Source organism: Pinus tabuliformis, chromosome Q (assembly GCF_031772625.1).
Source record: "Pinus tabuliformis cultivar Carrire ecotype Pingquan chromosome Q, CPIR1, whole genome shotgun sequence".
Classification (NCBI taxonomy): Eukaryota; Viridiplantae; Streptophyta; class Pinopsida; order Pinales; family Pinaceae; genus Pinus; species Pinus tabuliformis.
The window spans coordinates 1,364,941,718-1,364,964,563 of record NC_142296.1 but is presented as its reverse complement, the minus strand read 5'-3'; the positions used below and the strand labels follow the sequence as shown (position 1 = coordinate 1,364,964,563).

Sequence of the window (22,846 nt, the reverse complement as noted above, 5' to 3'; positions counted from 1 at the left end):
CCAAAAGGATACAAGGCCCCCAACTATGAGAAAGCTAGAACAATGTTATTAGAAAGAGAAAAAGCTAAGGTTCAAAGAGCTTTGACACGTTTTACAAATGAGTGGGTAGATTCTGGGGTATCCATTGTATCAGATGGGTGGACAAATATTAGAAACCAACATTTGATAAATGTTCTTGGTGTTTCTTCTAGTGGTGCAGTATTTATTGCATGTCATGACTCCTCCTCCATCACTGCATCTGCACAAAACATTGCAGATCTCCTATTGAAATCAATCAAAGATGTTGGTTCGAATAATGTGGTTCAAGTGATCACAGATAATGCAGCAAATTGTAAGGCAGCAGGAAAAATTATTGAGCGTACTCATCCACACATCTTTTGGTCTGGGTGCCTGGTTCACACATTGAACCTTTTGATGCATGATATTGTGAAACACAAAGAATGTGGGTGGATTACTGAGCTTTACAGGAGAGGGAAGCAGCTCATTAAATTCATCATAGGGCATACAAGGGTAAACTACTTCTATGGCACTTACTCCAAGTTGCAGTTGCTTAAAATTGCAAAGACAAGATTTGCTAGTTATTACCTCACCTTTAGGCGGCTAGTGAAGGTGAGACAAGCTTTAACTAATCTGGTGTGTGCTGAAACATGGGATGAAATTAACACTGACAAAGATGGTGCTAATGAAGTCAAGGACACTGTTCTTGACAGTTACTTTTGGTCGCAGGTTAAATATGTTTTGCAATTCACCAAACCAATTTATTACATGATCAAGTTTGCAGATTCAGATCGACCAGTAATTAGGGAGGTGTATGAGCAAATGGATAGCATGTTGGGGCAGATTAAAGACATTGTTGAGCCTAGAGATACCACCTTGTACAATTATATTTGTGTAGAGGTGCAAAACCGATGTGAAAGGCTAAATGTTCCATTGCATGCATTAGCATATGTTTTGACACCTAAATACTATCATCCATCATGGCTTTCAACACCAGCACCTGGGGGGGGGAAGCAGGAGAAAACCACACCAAGATCAAGAGGTTCACAAAAAATATATGGCTGCATTGAGTAAATTAATCCCTGATGAGGAGGAGGTTGCATTGGTACGAAGACAGGTGAGCAACTATACGCTTAACACTGGTCCATTTGGGAGCATGCATGCAATTAAAGACCGAGAGACTTTTTCTTCTCTCGAGTGGTGGAACATGCATGGAGGGGGTACTCCACTTCTACAGGCTTTGGCATTGTGGGTGCTATCACAGGTGGTAAACACTTCTTCTGCAGAGAGGTGTTGGAGCTCTTATTCTTTCATCCACAGTGTTAAAAGGAACAGGTTGAGTTTAGACCGGGCAGAGAGCTTGGTTTATGTTCATTACAACTTGCGATTGTTGTCCCATTACTGTGAAGATGCAAAGTCTAATAAAGACATGTTGATTTGGGACAAGAATCCAGAGGAGCCCAATTTGGAGGATGGAGTGTTGCGATTAGAGCAATTAGAGGATGCTCTTATCCAAGTATGTCCATTGTGGTATGAATTTTCCAATTTTTCCTTATAAAGCATTTCTCTAATTCATGTTTTTAATTTTTTTGTTAACTAGTGTTTGTTTTTTTGCATGAATTTTTTGAGCGATTACAGGAAGATGATGATCGTGTTGATATGCCACCCCCACCCCCATCTGGTCCCTTGGTTCCTAGGTTCCATGGTTCAACACCAACAGCAGGGGGTTCTTCTTCATCAGTTTCAGTGCCACTTCCACAACTTCCACCGACACCATCTTCTTCATTGCCACCACGTGGAGGCCCCCGCCCGCCAACATGTTCTGTTCGTGGTGGAAGAAGGATTCCGAAGAAGAGAAAAAATTTGATCGATCTGGTTATTGAATATCGCAATGTCTTAGCTTTTTCATATGATGAGCTCAAAGGCTACAGAAAGGATGTTATAAAACATACTATTCCTTTGAAAGATGAAGATGCTAAAACATTTAAGCATAAACTTAGGAAAATTAATCCTAAGTTAGCTCCTCTTGTTCAAAAAGAATTACAAAAAATGCTTGTAGCAGGTATCATCAGACAAACTCGACATTCTTCTTGGTGTTGCAATTTGGTAATTGATAGAAAAAAATGGTACTATCAGATTGTGTGTGGATTTTTGAAATCTTAACTTGTCTTGCAAAAAAGATAATTATCCTTTGCCTAATATGGACAACATGCTTCAAAGGATAATGGGATCTAGTATGATGTCATTATTAGATGGATTTTTTGGTTACAATCAGGTCTGGGTTAAGGAGGAAGATCGACATAAGTGTTAAATTTCGCAACTAGGGCCAAACTCCACCTTGGACAACTCATTTGATGCAGTCGATATTTTTATTGGATTCTTCTCTCCAAGAGGTGTAGGATTGATCTAAAGATCATCTCATTCTGACATGTACAAATGGAATTATGAATTTATTTTGTTTATGGACAAACTGTCAATGTCGGCCAGCAAACTAATGTAGGATCAGAAGCCCAATAGTCACGTCTATTCATCGTCAACGTTTGCATATAAATAGAAAGTACCTTTGCCTCATTTGGACATCACTCATTTTCTCATACATCTCTCTCTCCTCATCTGATTGGGTACGGATTTCTGGGCTCCTCTCTCTCCACATGTACGAAGAATACAAATTTTCTTTTGACCAAATTTCAAGGAAGTTTGACCAGCAGTGTTGACCTTGTTTGACTGCAATTTTGGTGGGATAATTTATGTTTGGGCAGGCCACATTTTTGGGCATAGAAATCAAGGCAATCCATATTGTTTGACCAGCATTGACTATAGAAGGGTTTGACTACAGTGTTGATCTACATTGACCAAGATTGATTGAGTTTTTCAGCACTATTTTGGCCTAATTCGGATGTCTATTAGAGGTCGAGTTGACTGGATTTGACCAAGATGTTTTGGAGGTCAAATTCTACCATGTTGAACAACGTTGACTTTCTGGTTAGAGCTTTTTGTGGTTGTTGTTTGTTTGGAAAGATTTCACTTTGATTGGGCAAGTGAATATTGCATATTGTACTCTCTGTTGAACTTTTGAAGAATAATAAGAAGAACCGATCAAAGGGTTTCCCCACATTGGGGTTTGTCCGTGACTGGCACCATATTTTGTGTCCTCTTGTCTTGCCTTTTCTTTTACTGTTTTATTTATGTTCTATCTGCATTTACTGTCATGTTAATGTGATTGCTAATCTGGAAATTGATATTGGGCTAGTAAGAATATTGAAGTAAATTGCTCTTAAGCATTAAACATACCATTGTTATCTAAAATTAACAATAAGACTACCTTCACCACCCCTTGGGGTACTTTCGAATATCTAAGAATTCCTTTTGGGTTAACAAATGCAGGGCTACTTTTCAGAGAGCTATGGATTATGCTTTTAAGGAATTGATTGACAAAATCATTGAAATTGACGAAGACGATCTCATCATTTTTTCAAAAGACAGTAAAGCTCATATAAACCATCTTAAGCAGGTTTTTGACGGGTGTTGGGAATTTGGCATATCATTAAATCCCACCAAATCCGTATTTAGGGTTACCGAAATCATTTCTAAAGATGGTATCAAGATTGACCCTGAAAGAGTTGAAGCTATTCAACAAATCCCTTTACCACACAATCTTAAATCCCTCTAATCTCTCATGGGAAAAACAAATTTTCTAAGAAGATTCATTCCAAACCAATGTTACCAGACTCGGAATCGGCAATAAATCGGCGAGGCAAAAGAGCGAAGAGTTTTAATCGGATCGGGAAAAAATCGGGAAAAAATCGGCAAATTCATTAAATAAAAATATACACATATATTGAATTAAAAAAAAACCATTTTTCATTAATATTGGGTAAAGGTATGTCCAAACAATGCATAATATCAATAGATGTCCAAAATATCATGAATAAATAAGTATCTCATATATGTTATGAGTCCACACATGATCCAAAGCACTGAGTCTTGAGTCCTTAGAAGCATATGCTTCTAAAAGTTTACAAAAAAGTTAAAAACTGCATACTAATCAGAAAAAAATCAGCAACTAAGAGTCTAAGACTCTTAAGAGTGAGAACTAGAAGCGATTCCTCCCACTCCTTCGCTTGCTTGACTCTCAAAGTTCTCCAAGTCATGAAGGCTGAAAAGAGGAGGCTCATCTAATTGAACCCATTCTGCTGCATTTGTAGCTTGCAAATCTAACTCTTCAAGGTCGATTGGTGAATGATCAATACCTGTCATTATCATGAGACATTGAAATGTGAATTAAAATTTCACTTTGAAGTTTGAACTTTAAACTTTTAAAGTACGAACTAGATTATGAAACCTTCAAATTCAAGCTCTCGAATCTCACCTTGTATTTGTTTGTTGCGAAGTCGTAGATTGTAATGGACAAATACAAGGTCATTCAAGCGCTTTTGTGTCAATCGGTTGCGCTTCTTAGAATGTATTTTCTCAAACATGCTCCAGTTGCGTTCACAACCTGAAGCACTGCATGCTTGGTTTAAGATTCGAATGGCAAATCTCTTCAAATCTGGCGTATCACTACCAAAGTTTTGCCACCAAAGACCTAGCAAGTGGTAAGGGTTTGTGAGTAGAAGACTAGAAGTACCAAATTAGTAAATAGTAAAAACTTAAAAAGAAAAGAAAATTTAATAAAACATTTAACATACAAAATAAAGTTTAAACAAATTTAATGAATTGATGAAGCCTTCAAGCTGGGTACCTGGCAACATCTTTGACCTTTGTCTTATAGCACTGGTATAGGCAAACAATTTAGATGGTGCCCTATAATCTTGTAGTTGGGAAAAGACACGACTTTGTTGTTCTGGATCAGGGAAGCACCTTTCCAAGCATGTCATAAGTCCTCTGCCAACCTCCCCATCCTCATTAAATTTGCTCTTATCATAAAAATATTGTGGGTTTAAGAAGTACCCAGCAGCATGTAAGGGGGAATGCAATTGCCTATCCCAACGTGCATCTATAATGTCCCAAAGAGGCATATACTTTGTCTCATCATCCCCATATCTTCTTTTGATGGCCTCCTTTGCGAGATCCATCGCCTCATAAATGTAACCCATAGCGGGTTTGTCACCATCAACCATCCTGAAAGTTCAAGCATTCAAATTTAAAGAAATATGAAACATTGTAAATAAAAAGAAGCTTGAAATGAAATTTAAAAAATGAAAAAGTTAAAAGACTAAAAGTACCTGAGAACTCTAACAAGGGACTCCGTCACAGCAATAATCTCTTCAGCATCTTTCCAGAAGCCATCATTAAACACAAGTGCAGCAATTTCGATGCCTTCAGGGGTCTTGGAATGTTTAGATCCCATCCACTCAGGTCCCAAGAACATCCTCTTCAGATTTATCTTTTGCTCAACCACAGATTGCAAAGATATGAAATTTGTTGCAAATCTAGTCACTGCAGGTCGAACAATTTCTTTACCTTCAGTGTATATTCTCATAGTGTTTAGGACAATAGTGTGGTTGTATAGGTATTTGGTTATGGATTTTGCCTTCTCCACAACCTCATGTATCCAATGAAGCTTACCAATGTCCTCAAGCATTAAATCTATGCAATGGGCAGCACAAGAGGTCCAAAAAATAGTGGGGTGCCTCATCTCAAAAAGTCTACCAACAGCCATATAATTCGCTGCATTATCGGTGACAATTTGTACAACATTTTCTTCTCCCACTTCTTGAACGACTTCCTCCATCATTTCACAGATAAGTTGGGCAGTCTTAACCTTATCTGAAGCATCCACTGACTTGAGAAACATTGTGCCTCCGGGACAAGATACAAGGAAATTTATTAAAGTTCTATTCCTCTGATCTATCCATCCATCACTCATGATGGTGCACCCTGTTTCTACCCATGATGAACGAAACTCAGCTAGCACAAGCATGACATCTTCAACACTCTCTAACAACATATCTGTCCTAAGGCTCTCTGATGTAGGGGCTTTGAACCCTGGACCTGCAGCAGCAATTGCATCAATCATAGCTTGCCAATAAGGACTTCTGGCACAGTGGAAAGGTATGTCAGAATAGTACCAAAAGTTAGCAATGGCCTTCCTTGCCTAACTATGGATATTTTTTTTCCAACCAGTGCCATCCAAGGTAGGTTGGGAACCGGGTTTTGTGCGGGGAGCAAAAAAGGTGTTTATGTTTCCACCTCCACTGTTGAAGGAAGGAGTTGTTGTTGAAGGACTGCCATGGCTTTGAGTTTGACTTGGCCTTGGAGGCATTTGTGGAAAACTTGGGAACGGCATTGAGGATTCAACAGATTGAGGTGACATGGGGCTAGTGGCAGAAAAAGTATCAACTCCAACATTTCCTATTTCAGCATTTTGCTTTGCTTTCTTGGCATTATGCTGCTCTAACATATCAAGGGCCAAGGCTGCTTGGTATTGGACATTCTCGTCAACTTTGCCGCAAATACCTATATCATGGCCAGGTATTTTTGCAAGGTGGAACTTGAATCTATAAATGCCTCCACTGCATTCCTTTTTGCAAAATTTACAAAGGAGCAAGGGTTTTCCGGGAATCTTGTCACAATAAGCCCAAGCAAAGTCCCGCTCTCTCAGCATTGTTGTTGCTTTGAACTTGTGTTTAATTTGTGGCTTCTGTTAAGATTTGGAGTCTGGCTTCTATTTAATTTGTGGCTCCTGTGAAAGACAACAAAAAATCAAATTAATATGGAATATGGCTCACGTTATGTAATATGGCAAGGGACAACAAGGACAGAACAGAAATGTGGAAGCAGGCATGGATTTTTCTCAATCTTTCCATGCATTCAAAGCTCATGAAAGTTAAAACATATAATTATAAACATTAAAAAAAATAAAGAGCTTATTCTCAGTAATAATGAGAACCCAAAATCAGAGAAATAAACATCACCTGCCTAATTGGAAAAACAGAGCATATATGAAAATTGGGACAGCTTTGAAAGTTAAAACATATAATTATAAACATTAAAAAAAATAAAGAGCTTATTCTCAGTAATAATGAGAACCCAAAATCAGAGAAATAAACATCACCTGCCTAATTGGAAAAACAGAGCATATATGAAAATTGGGACCTCAAGCAACTAGTTAGGTTGAAGTAAAACTGAAACTGTACCTCGTTGACACAATACTTTATAAGTTTATATAATTACTACCTCGTTGACACAATACTTTATATAATTACTGATTAGTATAAACTAGCTCTCTACAGTGGAAATGACAAACACAAAAAGAAAGGTAATGTTAGCTTTCTTCACTAAGTGCGGAACCTTCTAATGTTCAATAACAAATAAAGCCGCAATCAACGAACAATGATGCTAAACCAAACCATTATAATACTGCACATGACTAAACAACAGAAATATAGCATAATGACTGAATAATTACAAGTTCATGACATGAAACAGTGGCATCCTTTTATTAACTACCACTGTTGTGTCTTTACTTTTCAATTTTCTTAGTGATCAAACCATTTTTTTGCATCCCAATCGAATGATGTGAGGATAGCAAGCTATGGCTGCTAAGAATGGAATAAGTTGGCTTAAATAGCCGGCAGGTGCAGCCTCATCCGTGTTGAAGTGCGTGCTTGCAGCAGAAGGAGACTTTCTATGGCAGAGATATATCGTATCACTCCAAAACAAAGCTCATTAGTGACGGAAGAAATAAAGGAGGATCACGGTTTAATAAAGGAGGATCACCGTTCTTCTCTGCGAGTCTGCGATTCGCATCCCCTGATCACGCTGGCGGCTGCAGTGCTGCACACATTCATCATTATATATATATATATATATATATATATAGAGAGAGGAGTTACGGTTTACCTGAAGGCTCACGCAGGTATACGCTTGCGGCTTTATCGATTCTCAACAATGCGGCGTCGAATGCACAGGCTCTGCGGTGGTGTCGACTGTGCGGTGTCTGGACACTGGACGCGGGAGTATGGACGCTGGACGCTGGACGCGGGAGTATGGACGCTGGACGCGGGAGTGATAAATGCCACAAACAGAAACCCAGAACCCGATAAACCGAAACCCAAAAATTTTGGCGGGACTCGGAAAAAAATCGCAGAGTCGGAATAATCGGCAGACGCGCGAGTCAAAATCGCGTTGACCACGAGTCAAACTCGGTCAACGCGATTTGACTCCGGAAGATTCGACTCTACTCGTTTCGTGGCCGAGCCGATTGGGAATCGCAATTAATCGGCAGAATCGCCATTTCTTGTTTCACTGTTCCAAACTATGCGGAAATTGTCAAACCTACCCAGTGTTTGCTGAAGAAGGATGCCAACTTTGTATGGAAAGATGAGGGTAAAAAGGGGTCTCAGGACACTAAAGATGCTATAGCTAAAGATCGTGTCTTGGTAAGCCCAAATTATTCAAAGGATTTTATGGTCTTTTCATTCACGTCCGAAGATACTATAGCAAGTGTCCTATTACAAAAATACAAGGAGGGTCATTAGCAGTCGATAGCCTTCATGAGCAAATCCTTGCAGAATTCAAAATTGATGTATAGCATTATGGAAAAGCAAGATTATGCATTAGTCAAGTCCCTTAAGCATTTCAGAACATATGTGGGTTATTCCAACATTATTGACTGCTCAGGGACTCATGCTAGATGGGTAACTAAAATTCAAGAATATGATCCTAAGATCAAACCAACCAAACTTGTCAAAGGTCATGGATTAGCTCAAATGTTAACACAAAGTAATGAGAAAAATTTAGAAATGGTTTTCCAGAATGAAATAGTTGAACCTTCTATCTCCCCTGAGCTTCAGAAATTGGAAAGGATCAAGTGGTATAAAGACATTATTTATAATTTAACAAATCTGACATGTCCTGATCATTTGGTAGCCCATAAGAGGAGGGCCCTCAAATTAAAGGTATCCAAATATTGTGTCCTAAAGGATGGCCTTGGATCGAGAAATCCTAATGGGATAATACTCAGATGCATTGATGAGGATGAAGATAAGAAGCTTATCATTGAGTTCCATTCAGGACTTTGAAGTAAAAACCATGGCCCATAAGATTCTGCTTGTAGGATATTATTGGCCCACCCTTTTTTCAGATGTGCATAAATTTATCAGAAAATGCCAATGCCAACTTTTCACAGAAAAGCAGAAATTAGCAACATTGCCTCTCCAGCTAGTCGTAACTGACGTTGGACATTGGATAAACCCACACTCCTCGTGTGTTTCGTGACATGGACTAACCGCCTCTTGTGGATCCTTATCTCTAGCAATGTGATCATTGACTAACACCTGCGAAGGTGGGCACTTTGCAGCGAAAACCACAGCCCACAAGATTCTGCTTGTGGGATATTATTGGCCCGCCCTTTTTTTAGATGTGCATAAATTTATCAGAAAATGCCAATGCCAACTTTTCACGGGAAAGCAGAAATTAGCAGCATTGCCTCTCCAGCCAGTCGTAACTGATGTTGGACATTAGATAAACCCACACTCCCTGTGTGTTTCGTGACATGGACTAACCGCCTCTCGTGGATCCTTATCTCTAGCAATGTGATTGTTGACTAACACCTGCGGGTTTTGGTCTAATGGCAATCGTGATTCCCAACAAGTGGTATCAGAGCATAGGTCATGTTGTAACATAGATTGTTTTAATGAGTTAGATGTTTTTATTTTAAATATATATATAGATAAAAAAAGGGATAATATATATATATATATATAAAAGAAATGATGAGAAAAGAAAAATATGAAAAAATAGAAAGAAAAGAACAAATAGAAAAAAAATTGAAAAAAATAGAAAATATGAAGAAAATCCCAAAATGTAGCGCGCTTGTTAAAATGTCGCTCTTTCAATAAATTAATCAGGTTTAGTTAAAATCTTAAACGTGATTAAATTAAAAACAAAAAAAGTTTATTTTGTAATAAACCCACGACAAGACTCTTTGTTGTTTTTTGTGAAATGCAATAAAAGACTAACGGATATGATATGCGGTGCAAAAGATCAACGACTCATAGACCACTCCACACCCCCCAAGCCCATCCGAAGTTTAATGAACGAGGGCAGAGGGTGCGAAAAGCGATCAGCCCTCATACCGCCTCTACCATGTGGCCCTCTCACATTCACTCCACACCCCCTCGCTCCAAAACCACAAACCACCTTCTACCCCCTCCAAAATCTGCTTTCCTATCCATACACCCGTTACACCGCTCCCGCCTATTTTAAATAAACCTCTGTTTCCACCAACTGTCAGCTCTCCATTCGCCAACCATATTCTCATTATAAGATTACCCATTATACATTAATGCCCCTGCACCCGTTTAACGGATAAATCATGTAACCAACATAAAAGCATTTTTATGTTTCGTTTAAAATTATCGATTGTTGATATTTCCTCCCTACTCCGCCGAGTCATAAACTGAACCATTGCTACCAGTGACCAAGCCGAACCCGCCAAAGTGACCAATGGAATTTAAGAGACCATTCCAGCTATCAATCAACAAGGGAATCATTTTCTTCGGGTAATTACAGTTGTTCTCAGTCCTTTTCTTTCAGTCATGTCTTCCAAGAAGAAATCAAAAGCTTCAGAAAACCCCATGCTTCCTCCCACTATCGACTTGGACCATCAACCATTAGTTGACCAACTTTATAAAGTTTTTGAAACCAATTGTGAGTTCGATCTTTATGAACTCCACAATTGGTTAAAACATAAATTTTTAGACCTAAGTGATGAATTAAACCTTTGGCACTCATCTTTACCTCAATTCATCATTCCACAAACCCATCATTTCCCTGATTTTATTTCATGGTGTCATGTTAGGTATGTTCCCAGTCAAAGAGCAGTGGTTTCCCAAAACAATGAAGCTCTTTTTACCATTACTGCTAAATCAATTAATCAAATGTTACAGATTCAAAACCCTGAACCCTTACATCCATTTTCTCTAGAATCCCTCATGGATATCTATAAAAATATTGACTTTCCCCAAAGAGCCAAGATTTTTGAAACCTTTCTACCAAAAAATGTTCAATTGCCTAAAACCAACCCACCATATCAATCATCTATGTTTCTAGAAATGACCAAGCAGATAATATCCATTGTCTCATGTATGTTAGGTTATTATTCCAATCAGTGGGTCGATGAGGTTCTTATAGGTTTCTTGTCAGTTTTCTCAGTAAATGAAAAGCCATCTCTTATCTTCAATTACAGTGAATACTTAGCAGAATCAATTCATGATCAATTCATGAAGTTCTCTACAGAAGGAGTGTTCAAATATGCTTTTGTTTTAGTATATTTGTTCTTGTTTTATCAGTCAGAGAGGTTTTCTTTTCCCTTACAGAAGATGGACAGCCAAGGAAATCCACAATCAGTAATCCACTAGACTTCCTTGGTAAGGAAGAACACCACTGAATTCACATTCAGTGACTTTGTGGATCAGTTTTTATATGTTGTTTCTTGCTTATTAAACAATGATGTAGAACCAAGGATTGGGCTAGAGATCAAAAAAATCCTACATCTCAGTGAACAAACCAGAATAGGGGATTGGAATTTATACCAAAAGTATACAAAGATTAGGAACTATGTATGTGAACTACCTCCATACAAATTATCTTCGTTTGTCCCTATCAGAATTTTTGCGCTGATACAGATGATCAACATGGATCAGCTTCATTTTGTAGCAACAAAGAAGAAGGCTCAATTTAAAATCAAAACTCAAGTAAGGCCTTTTATCTGTAATGCTATATCAGCAGGGAAGGAAGCAAAAACTCTTTTGAAACATATGAATTTCAAACTTAGTTTCACCTGGTCATATGATCCCCTAGGAGTGATTTCAAAATTAAGGGTAGAGCAAAAAACTACCCCATATGCTCACACTCCTAGGCCTGAGATAGAACAATACATGAACCAGGATGAATGGCAAGAGAATACACTTCAAGAGGCAGAAGAGCAAGTTATATCATCTACAACATCATAGACTCCTATATTAGAAGAAAAGTAGGACAAAAGGCCAAGGGACAATGCTTCCCTTATGGTGACAGAAATTTCAGCAAAAGAATTCAAAATATACACTAACATGCAGAAGACAAGAGATACAACAAAAACACAACAAGAAGATGCTACATAGCAGCACCCAATTTTCATTACAGACTGATTTGTGCCATCATCTCCTAGGATAGAAGGAATGATTGTAGGATCTCCTATGCCTTCAGCCAATCCAGATGTATCATCATCTCAGACAAGAGAATTGCAGCAGACTCAGAAAGAACAAAGCATATTTAAAGTTTACAAGGAAATTAAGCAAAGGAATGAAGCTTTGAAAGCTTCCACTTATTTACAGTTCTAGAAGCAAACATCAACTTCACAACACAGGCTACTTTTTGCCTTCGACACTGAGAAGGGAAAGATGCAAATAGCCTTCCTGGAACCCAAAATCACTCATCCTAAAAGTGCAGATGATTACACTAAATCAGTGTTTTCTTTTGATGCAAATTTAATTCATCCTATTGACCAGATTGATTTACATGAACAATCTGGTAAGATGATATATTCTTCTCTCACAAGTTCAGCTATGACAGTATCTAAGCTTCAAGCATCATTAGAAAATATTCAGTCTCAGTTGAAGATAGAAAAAATATCTTCCTTAGCTAAAGATACAAGGATTAAATCTTTAGAGGATTTAGTGGTAAAGCTGGGATATGATCCCACCAATGTCAATGCAGCAGAAGAGGTAATCAAGAGCAAGAATGCAGACATAGCTGCTTTGAGAAAAAAACTTAAGCTTCCTTCTACAGAAGATCCACAGACTAAAGAAATAGGACAGCTAGAAAAGGATAAAGAGAACATGTTCAAAATCATAATTGAACAAAATGCACAGATAGAAAAAATGGAAACTGAGATTGAAAAGTTTTTAAAGGAAAAAGAACAATAAGGAACCCAAGAGCAAAATGTTGCTCTTTCAGCAGTTCCAGTGACAGCAATCCCAGTTATAGCTACAACAACAACAACATCTACATCAACAACCATTTCAACAATGGAAACTCAATCAACTAATTCAGCAACAGACCTTGCAAAAGCAATGGAAGATTTATCAATTAAGGGGCAGGAAGTTGAGAAGTTAAGAACTCAGCTTAATAATTTACAAGAGCAAAAACTGAAGATTGATAATGTATATTTAGCTGAGTTGCAAAAGACACATAGGCTTACACAAAGAATTGAATTCTTAGAAAACCAATTTGTCATAGCTGACACCATTACACAGGCTAAGGAGAGTATTTGGATGGAAATAAATGAGGCCATCACTGATATATGGCCTTCAATTGAGATCATCTTTGAGCAAGATGAACTAGTGCAAAGAGCCAAAGAAGTAATAGCAGATGTGAAAAAGGAATTGGGTTTAAAACCAGGAAAAGCAAATACACTGATAAGGGTTTTGAATTCCAAAACCAAAGATGAACTGGAAGAATATAACATAGAGGATAGAACAAAGACTATTTTGGAAGTGAGAAGGATTCTCACTAAGAAAAATTTGATGTTGCAACTGGAAAACAAGTGCCATAACCTCGAATCAAGTATCCAGAGGTTTCACAAAAAATTCTCTGTGTTACATCAAAAAGGATTGCCTGGATTAAAGGGAATTGGAGATACATTGATTGATCTAGAACAATATCAAAGGAAATTATATTCAATTGCCACGGATAAATCCATATTTTCAAAGATTAAAGGTACAATCACAAGTAAATATTTTATGGAAGGCCTCAGTTATGATTTATTCATCAAGCATGAGATAAATCATTTATTTTTGGTTAAACCAACTTTCCAAAAATACACTGAGGTAGATGAAACATTCAGAAAATTGGTCAAATATACAATTCCAAATGAAGAAAGATGGGAAGAACTATGTAAGTTACTGGGGTAAATGAGTCAGCAGTCATCAGCAGTTATCAGCAGTAGAGTAGCAGATTAATCAGCACACATAAGCACCATAAATCCTCGAAAGCAGTGACAACAGCTTCAGCAATTTTATTTCCCTATGTTTTTGCACTATTTTTTTAAAAACAATTTTAGATATTTTCAAACAGTTTTAGATATTTAAGTTTAGATATTTTGGGAAAAATTTCTATAAATATTCCCAAAATCGAATTGTAAAGGGTTGAACCCTTGGGATAAGTTTTCTTGAGCAGAATTACATGTATTTGAAGTTGTCTGATATCAATGAAAGGATTCTGGATTTGCTTCAAACAACTTGTCATCTTTGTGAGTTCTTCTTAAGTTATTCATTTCATTTTGTTGTTTCTGCATGTATTTATTTTTATTGAAGAAATTTGGGTAAGATATAACTAAATATCAGTCTATCTTAAATCCCCTATGAAGTTATTATATATTACAGAGATTAGTTTATTAGACTATCTGTCTAAGTTAACTCCTCTACATTAATTAATTGTCACTTCTTCATAAACTTAAATGCATTTTGTTGGGCAATGAACATAGTTTACTAGCATCTTTTCTTATGATAATTTTAAATATTCTATTTGAATACTTAAAACTCATAGCTTCTTAGAATTCTTCCTTCCAAATCTTTTTAAATCTAAATCACTGTTTAGACGTAAAGAATCAGCCCTTTCATTGTATTAAGGTAATTTAGGATGCAGTACCTGTTTACATAAGCTTAAAACATTGGTCATCCATAAATTAAAAACAACAAAACATTTTAGATGCTCTGGCATAATTACCTAGCCTAGAATTATCTCAGAGGACAACATGTCACAAGTTTGATACACACCTGGCTCGTGTTGGGGGGGAGATTGTTGGACAATGGATAAACCAACGATCCCCATGTGTTTCATGACATGGACTAACCGCCTCTTGTGGATCCTTATCTCTGGCGATGTGATCGTTGACTAACACCTGCGGGCTTTGGTCAAATGGCAATCATGATTCCTAACAACTGAGGCCCCTTTACAGCAATGGGGGTTGGACTCAATTGGTAAATTTAACCAAAATTCTAGTAATGGTTATTCATGGATTTTGACTACAACATATTACTTTATGAAATGGGTTGAGGTCATCCCAACAAAGCATGCCACTGATAAGGTTGTCATGGATTTTCTTGAGAATCATATTATCACTTGATTTGGTGTTCCAACCAAAATTATGACTGATAACGCCAAAGCATTTAGCTCTTACAAGTTTTCTTCTTTCCGCTTCAAGTATGGAATTATTCTATCTCATTCCTAAAATTATTATCCAAAAGGAAACAGTCTTGCCCAATCAAGTAACAAGAATTTGATCGCTATCCTTAAGAAAATTGTGGGAGATAATAAGCGATCGTGGGACAGTAAGATCAAGTATGCATTATGGGCGGACAAAATCAAGAAGAAAAGAGCCACTGGGAAAAGTCCTTTTGAACTTCTCTACAGTTTGGAAGTCACCTTGTCTATCCATCTTAAGCTTCCAACCGATCAGCTCCTTCAGCATTTTACAGAAGACAAAGATGCGGTACAGAAAAGAATTGATCAAATTATGGAACTTGATGAAGCCCGCATGAATACTTTTGATAACATATGTTAGAGCCAAGCCAGAACAAAAGAAGGGTTTGACAAGTCATCATGGAACAGGTCTCTACATGTCGGCGATATGGTGTTATTATGGGATTGCAGAAATGAGAAGCTCGGTAATCATGGAAAGTTCGATAGTCAATGGCTTGGGCCATACATCATCAGAGGGATCGTTGGGGCAAATTCTTTCTATCTAAACACTTTGGAAGGTGATCCTATGGACCTACTAGCAAATGGGCAGATTCTCAAACTATACTACAGGATGACATCCGATGCCATAGGTCATCGTTCGTATAGTATCTCTAACTCTACTCCTTTTTTTTTTCTGCGTAAATACTAATTCTATTAAAAAAGAGAAAAATATGTACATGGAGGTCGAAACCTCAGAGGGGGCAGAGGCCAGCGCTCAGCCAAAGATTCTGAGACATACATATCCTGCTATCTGCCCTTTCAAGATTGAAAGACTTCAAAACATGATTTGTTAGACCCTGACACACAAAAAAATAATTCTGTTCTGAGTCTAACATAGCATTATTGTCGCCCGCAATGGCTTTACTGGTAAACAAAACTCGTCAAACCAAGAGTTGTTGCTACAGATCAAGAACTGGTTGGCTCGCACCGATACAAAAAGAGAACTGAAACCAGACCCATAACCAGAGACCCAAAACATAGACACATAGCATAAAATAAAACAGAGCAAAGGCAAGAGTGCCACCCGTCGGCAATGAACCAGCATCATTCGGCATGTTGCGGAGAGTCGGGCGCATCCTTGTCCGCCTAGCTGGACGAGGCAATCCAAGTGACGAATCCCTTGTCGTCATTCCCTTCGATACCACCTTCTGGAGGAATTACCAGATTTAGGATGCTGCCTGCATGATGAACCGGTCCACAAGCAAGGACCTCGCGCTGAGTCGAATCTGCCGAATGCGGAGGCGCCTCAGGAACAGTGCTATCTTCTTGCATGATGTCTTCATTAAATACGACCCCAGCCATCTGCCCCTGAAGGACACTGTCATCCTGAGATTGAGAGGTGGTGGTGTGGGCTGAGCTGCTGGGATTATCCTCCTCCTCAGCAAAAATAACAGTGATACTGGCAGACAAAACTAGCCTATTGAGCCTGCTATGGAAGGTGAAGCGGGTTGTTTGAAAGGAATTGTGCGGGAGAGGCCCAGCATGGCCAAAGGGCGGAGAGGACGGGGAGGCCGAAGCAATGGGGATTACATTCTGAGGAGGAGAATGAGAGGCTCTGCCTCTGTTACCCGTATTGCCTCCTCGGCGAGAGACTCCTCTATGGCGAGGCATCTTCGAATTGTCTGAACAACCAAGAAAGGGGAAATGGCAGAGCTGACGAGGGAGGGACTGAGCACAGAGGAACCAGGCGATACAAAAAACCCAGGCGTGCCTCCAGACTGCCTGAACGAGACAGGGGTGCGGGAAGAAAATCAGGCGGAGGTGAAAAGAACCAAGAGCAATGGCATGAACCAGACACCAGGCCATGAATAAAACCTTGAGCGTAAACTCTCGAACCAGGCGCACATTAAAGACGATCTGTGCGACCATCATTCCGTTCTGTATCCAATTAATTTCACATGCCATTGAGGTATGCAGTCCTCGTCCGTGAGCCAGGTGCAAGGACAGCTGCCTGCAATGAGAGAGCCCTCATAAATGCATCGCATTAACACCCGCATCCGGGTCTAACTCTACTCCTTTTTATTTTCATGTTGTTAGCTTGTTTTATTTCATGCATTCATGTTATGTCTTTTATATTGCAGTTTTACCAAAGTAGATTTTTCTATTCCAACAGGATTTACTATATATGCATGATGATTTCGATTTTGAATGGATATCTATTTGATGGCTTCTATTTTCTTGGATGCAAGATTTTGGGATTCTCACGTTACTTCATGGAAGCAACGTGTCCCCATATGGAGCCAAATGTTGCACACTTTTTTTCAAAGTTCCAAGGAAGCAAATACGCCAAAAAACTTTCAAAGGATCGGATCATTTTTCAGCAATTTATTGAGTCGTTGTAAACCCATTCTGCAAATTAGTAATGTAAATGATGTTAGTAGGACCGTGTGTGTATGTAACAACCTAGGTAAGCCTGTTATTTTGCCGACAGTTTTATCTCATGAGGTTTTTCGTCTCACTGATTCATTTGTGCTTCTAAACATGGATAATCGGCAGAGATTTTCCCTCCAACCTCACCCAAAAGATAGGGTGGAATTCTTCATCAAAGTTTTAGGTGAGTCCTAGTGTTATAGCCGAGTCTTATGTAAAAGTGATTTGGGAATAATTTAAGCTAATTGACTAAATTATTTTATTACAAATCACTTGGCCTACTAGATCATATTGTGTCACAGAATTGGGTATGTAATTTGAGGATCTAAGTCGAATTGGTGTTCCGCCTTTGAAGGTCGAATTTGTAAACATCTTATATCAAAAATATTTTAGTGCATAGTCCCTCATACTTAGGCACCATGGTTAAAATATTAGAGGGTGGAAAAAACATTAAGTCCCCTCAAGTGAATTAATTAATTTTTCTGGCAAAAAAATAAAATTAATCCTAAACTAGAAAATTAATTAATTTAAGTCAAAATTAAATGTCTAGAGAAATTAAATTCTCCAAGTGGAAAAATTCGTGGGTCTCAAAAGAATTAATTTTTGGAGGTCCCCCACCAAGGGAATATTGGAAATTTCAAGAAAAATTGGACCCTTGGACCTTGGTGGTTAAGTCAAAGTCAATTTTTTGAGGAAATTAACACAAAATAATTAATTTTGAGCTAATAAAAAATGGGTTTAATGAGAAATTCGAAAATTCCTCAAAAATAATTATTTCAACGACAGAGATTAAAAGTTGATCAAGGATTTATCAATGGTTGAGATTAATTTGATGAGGATCAAGCCAAATATCCGTTATTTTTCCACTTGGACGATTTATCTATAAATTAGAGAGTCATTTAAGTCTCAAGCCATCTGATTTTTGGCTAAAAAAAATTGTAGAAAAGCTATTGTAATGCTATTGTCCTGCTGGGAACGTTTTTTGAATCATAATAAACACTTTGGGGTGCAATTCATGGTCTTTAGTGTTCATTGATTTGTGGTATGAGTTGGGTATGAGCTTTCCTATATTGTGCTGAATATTTAAAAAAAAAAAAATGTTTTTCATTAGATGGGGATAATATCATTCTATTGGTAGATTGTGGGTTTATCTTAGGTGGTCTAATTCGCCATATGTCTAACAAGCTTTTCTTAAGAAAATATATAGTGTTTGCAGGTTCCCTAGTCCTTGGGCTCCAAGTTCACAAACTGTGGGCATGAACTGACCTTGTTTGGACTTCAAATATTTTTATGGTTGATCTAACTTCGCTAAGGTTGTAGCTTACATTAATTTTCCAAAGTATTATTAGCCATTTATCAAAGAAAAATTTATAAAATTTATTTCAAAACCCTTTTATATTTGTAAATTTTGTAAATAAATTTGTAAAATATGTTTTGTAAATTATTTCTAATTGGGATTTTGGGGTTTTAAGATTTTTGTATATATTGGGGTTTTCGATATTTGTGAATTTATTTTTGCAGGTGAGATCAAGTGGAGAGAGTTGGAACAGAGCTAAATCTAGGCCCTTGAGGGTAAAATCTAGTCTCAAGAAGTTTTTGCCCGCCAGCCATTAAAGCAATTTAGCGAAATTGCAAATTTGAAGCAAATTAATTTTTTTGAAGTGAGGGTTTTATTTTTTAGCCCTCTTGGGCATCTCCCTCCTTAGCCTCTGCGTTAGCCTTAAAGGCCTCTGGGTCATCTTTTTTGGCCTCCCGAAGGCCCAATCTAAGGGATTCAGGCCTTTATTGGCCTAGTTGTGGCCTCTAGGGCCCTCAACTCCCCTTCTAGACCTTGGACCACTGCCCTTAGGGCTAGTCGTGGGCTTTTCCAACCCTTTCCTACACTCTTCCTCCTTCGACCTCCTCTATGTCCTCCTCTTCAGCGATTTCTCTCCCTTCTTGGCTTCCTTTTGACCTCATTTCGACCTCATTTAGCACTAAACCCTAGCCGCTAGCCCTAACAGGCCTAGCATTGGCCTCCTTGGCCCTGATTTGACCTTTATCCATTTCTAAAATTTTTGGGACTGAAGCTCGGTGTATTTTGCAGAAAATTTGGCTCAAAAGCTTGTGTTTCAAGTGGAAACCTCATCGCAAAATTTTGACAGATTTGGGCAAGAGGATCTACAAGGCCTTGGGCCTAGGGTTAGCTCTCTAAGCCCTCTTTTCATCATTGTTTTGTTACAAATGTAATATTTACTTCATAACAGTGAATTAAAAAACCTAAAAACACATCTAATTGGTCAAAATAGTTCATAAATTGCATAGCAAAATTTTCATAAGTTTTTGACCACTTGGGCACTGCATCACTAGCCTAGATCTATTTCTTAGCTTGCTGGAATATCTCTGCATAATTGAATAATCAGATCTGATATTTTCTGAACATTGCATCTTAAAAGGCTAAAAAAACATTTTTTTTTTCAGTTTGGCAAGCTTACTCTACATTTTGGGCACAATTTGACATTTGTTGTATTATCAATGGCTTATTGATTGTTCATTTTACTTACTATTGTAATAAGTGTTTCAGATCTGATATAAAAGTTAGTAACTCATCATAAGTCGGTTAAAATTCACTAATTTACATTGGCAAGTCATTAGATTACTCCTTGGTCATCTTAGGATTCATATGTTGGACACTTTCCTTGTTTTGAAGAGAGATATTTACAGTTGCCCCATATTGCACCATAAGTGGTTCTTCATCATTTACTTGCTTCATAATGGTTTATGTTGTTAAGCTCTAACAATTGCTTGACTTGTGATAAATTTTGAGAATTTGTTAACTTGACACTCAAATCAATCAGGTATCTAAGCTCTAATTCTCCAATCTTGTTGATGATTTAAGTTACTTTGGGCGTTTGAAATCTAAATTGAAGCATTTCTCTCTTATATGTGTTTTGGCATCCAATGGGCATTATAACATTGGCATAAGAACCATCATTGAAATATCTTGAGCCACTGTGAGTGGCATCTTGTATTGATAACCATTGGTTAATTGATAAGTGGATAAGTACTTTATGTTCCTTTAAATTGTTGGCATTGGTTAAGCATCTTGTGGATTAATCTATTGTTTAACACTAGCACTTGTATCATTAAGTGTTTGTCATGCTTTAAGATTGTCCTCTAATTATTGTTAAGTACTCTTGTCATTAAAGGTTGATCATAACGTAAGTACTTAAAGGCTTAAACAATCTCAACTCAAAACTCACTCATAAGCCTTGCATCTCATTTTAGGGCTAGTCTTGCACTTACTAATTTACTTGCAAACATAAGCTTGGTTGATAGAAACTTAGGGCCACCTTTCTACTCTAGCTTGAGTGGCTTAGCAACTCTTCGATGGTTAACACGGTGACTTTGCAGTCGTTAGAGCCACAGTCTCTGCAGCGCCAGAGGCATCGGGTGATAAGAGCCTAACGGAAGGTATCGTTAATCAAGTCTTTGCTTGCTTCCTGTTGGCCTCCTTCCCACAACCTACCTTGGAGCCTAGCTTTAAAATAGTTAAGGGAAGGTTTTATCTAGAATAGGCATATAATTAAAAGTAACCAAGATCCCTGCATTACACCTAGATCCTAGGATTTGCATAAGCATACAAGTTAGTCAACCATTTAAGCAATGTTTGTCCATCCAGTTACTTGGTCTTAATTTGTAATAAGCAAGAGTTTTGACTCCATAAGGCACTAGTCTCATACTTAAATCTAATCAAATAATTGATCTTGCTAAATTTAACCAAGTAGCTAGGCCACTCAACTGTGTCTCCCAGGTAAGTTGGTTTCTGACTTGTCCCTCATCATCTCATTTCCATAGGGACTACCCCCTATAGCTTGTTGTTGGGAGACAACTAGAATGGAGTGGGTGGGGATCAAAGTGACAGCCCCCGCCCTGAGCGATTATCGGAGTGTCTTACAATCTGAGCGACAACAAGCTATAATAAGCACCTTAGATCATTGAGTAATTAGCATAGCTAATCTTGTTTCATTGAAATAATCTCTAAAAGCTTTATTTATTGCTATTAGCATCTTGTGATCTGTGTTGGTAAGTGAAATTCGAAACGTCTTGATTTCAAGTGGTTTGACATTATCGTATTTGAGCATTTTACATATTTGTAATCTCATTGAAGCAATCTAATATCATTTGCATCCTCATTCTAGCTTAGAAGTGCATGTTTAAAATTTACCTCGAAGCATAAGCTTGGTTGTAAGCAAGATGGGACTATCTTTTTCACCCAATTTGAGAAATCTAGACCCTCATTCACAATTAACATAGTTGAACTTCCAGTTCTCTTATGGGTAATCCCTTGTAGGAACGGAAGCATCTGGGTTGTTAGAACTCCAAGAGAGCTATCGTTAATGAGGCCTTAGACTCCTTCCCGTGGACTTCTCTCTACAACTTGCCTTTGTGACTAGCTTTGAAATAATTGAGAGGAAGGATTCACCTAGATTAGGAATTTAATTAAAAATAACCAAGATCTTGCATCTCACCTTAGATTAGGTCCTACACTTCATCTAGAATAGATTTTCCAGCTTGGAGCAATTGTTCATCTGGTAACTCGACATATTAATCTTTGTTGTGCAAGTGATTAATCTTGAGGCACTAGTCTATCATTTACATCTTAAGGAATATAATTTGGTAGTGCTTAATAATCTTAACTGTCACATAATTTTAATTCAAGTTGGTAGGACATTTTGTTGTATCTCCTGAACTTGTTGGTTTCCAACAGTTTCTCATCATTCCATTTGTAGGGTCTACCCCCCTTCTGCATTTAGGAGATAGCTTAAACAAAGAGGGAAAACATCAAAGTGACAACCCTTGCCCTAAGCGTTGTCGCATTGGGTGTGCAATTCGGGCGACAACATTTTCTGGCGTCGTTTTCAGGGATAGGTTTATCTTGTTCTCAACACTTTGAAATCTTTTATTTTCATCATCATCCTTTTGACCTGGCAGGCAGCACATTTTTTTGGGCCATTGCCCTTTCCTGTTCTCTTCTTACTTGCTAGCACCCAGGTGCTTGGGTTAGTTCTTTGTTTGAGTGGCAACTCCACTTATTCATCATTTCACAAGAGCGTATAGTAGAAAAAATCGAGGTAGTTTAGTTAATCCCGCTCCAGATCCTGAAAAGGCCTTTCGAGCTCGATTAAACAAACTCCATTCTAGTAAACATCTTGTTTTTCTCAGAAAGGAAGCCCTCTTTGACATACATTTGTTTTTCCTTGACGCC

General features: G+C 37.9%; 2 protein-coding genes across 4 annotated transcripts in view; both read right to left on the bottom strand.

Moving 5' to 3' along the window:
- The window catches only part of LOC149224997 (uncharacterized), a 383,647-nt gene that overhangs the window by 147,854 nt on the left and 212,947 nt on the right, over nt 1–22,846 (bottom strand). The gene's annotated exons all lie outside the window — the stretch shown is intronic.
- Nucleotides 3,881–6,076, bottom strand: LOC149224998 (uncharacterized). The gene is made up of 3 exons (XM_089383630.1): nt 5,223–6,076; nt 4,739–5,118; nt 3,881–4,582 (listed from the first exon to the last, which is right to left on the bottom strand). Exons 1-3 carry the CDS (start codon nt 6,014–6,016, stop codon nt 4,326–4,328), a joined length of 1,431 nt encoding a protein of 476 aa, XP_089239756.1. The 5' UTR covers nt 6,017–6,076; the 3' UTR covers nt 3,881–4,325.

Excerpts from the sequence above, each read along its gene's own strand:
- LOC149224998 (XM_089383630.1), bottom strand. The coding sequence starts at position 6,016 with ATGATTGATGCAATTGCTGCTGCAGGTCCAGGGTTCAAAGCCCCTACA. Across the intron at positions 5,119-5,222 it reads TCCCTTGTTAGAGTTCTCAG|GATGGTTGATGGTGACAAAC; the intron begins GTACTTTTAGTC and ends TTGAACTTTCAG. Across the intron at positions 4,583-4,738 it reads AAGGTCAAAGATGTTGCCAG|GTCTTTGGTGGCAAAACTTT; the intron begins GTACCCAGCTTG and ends ACCACTTGCTAG.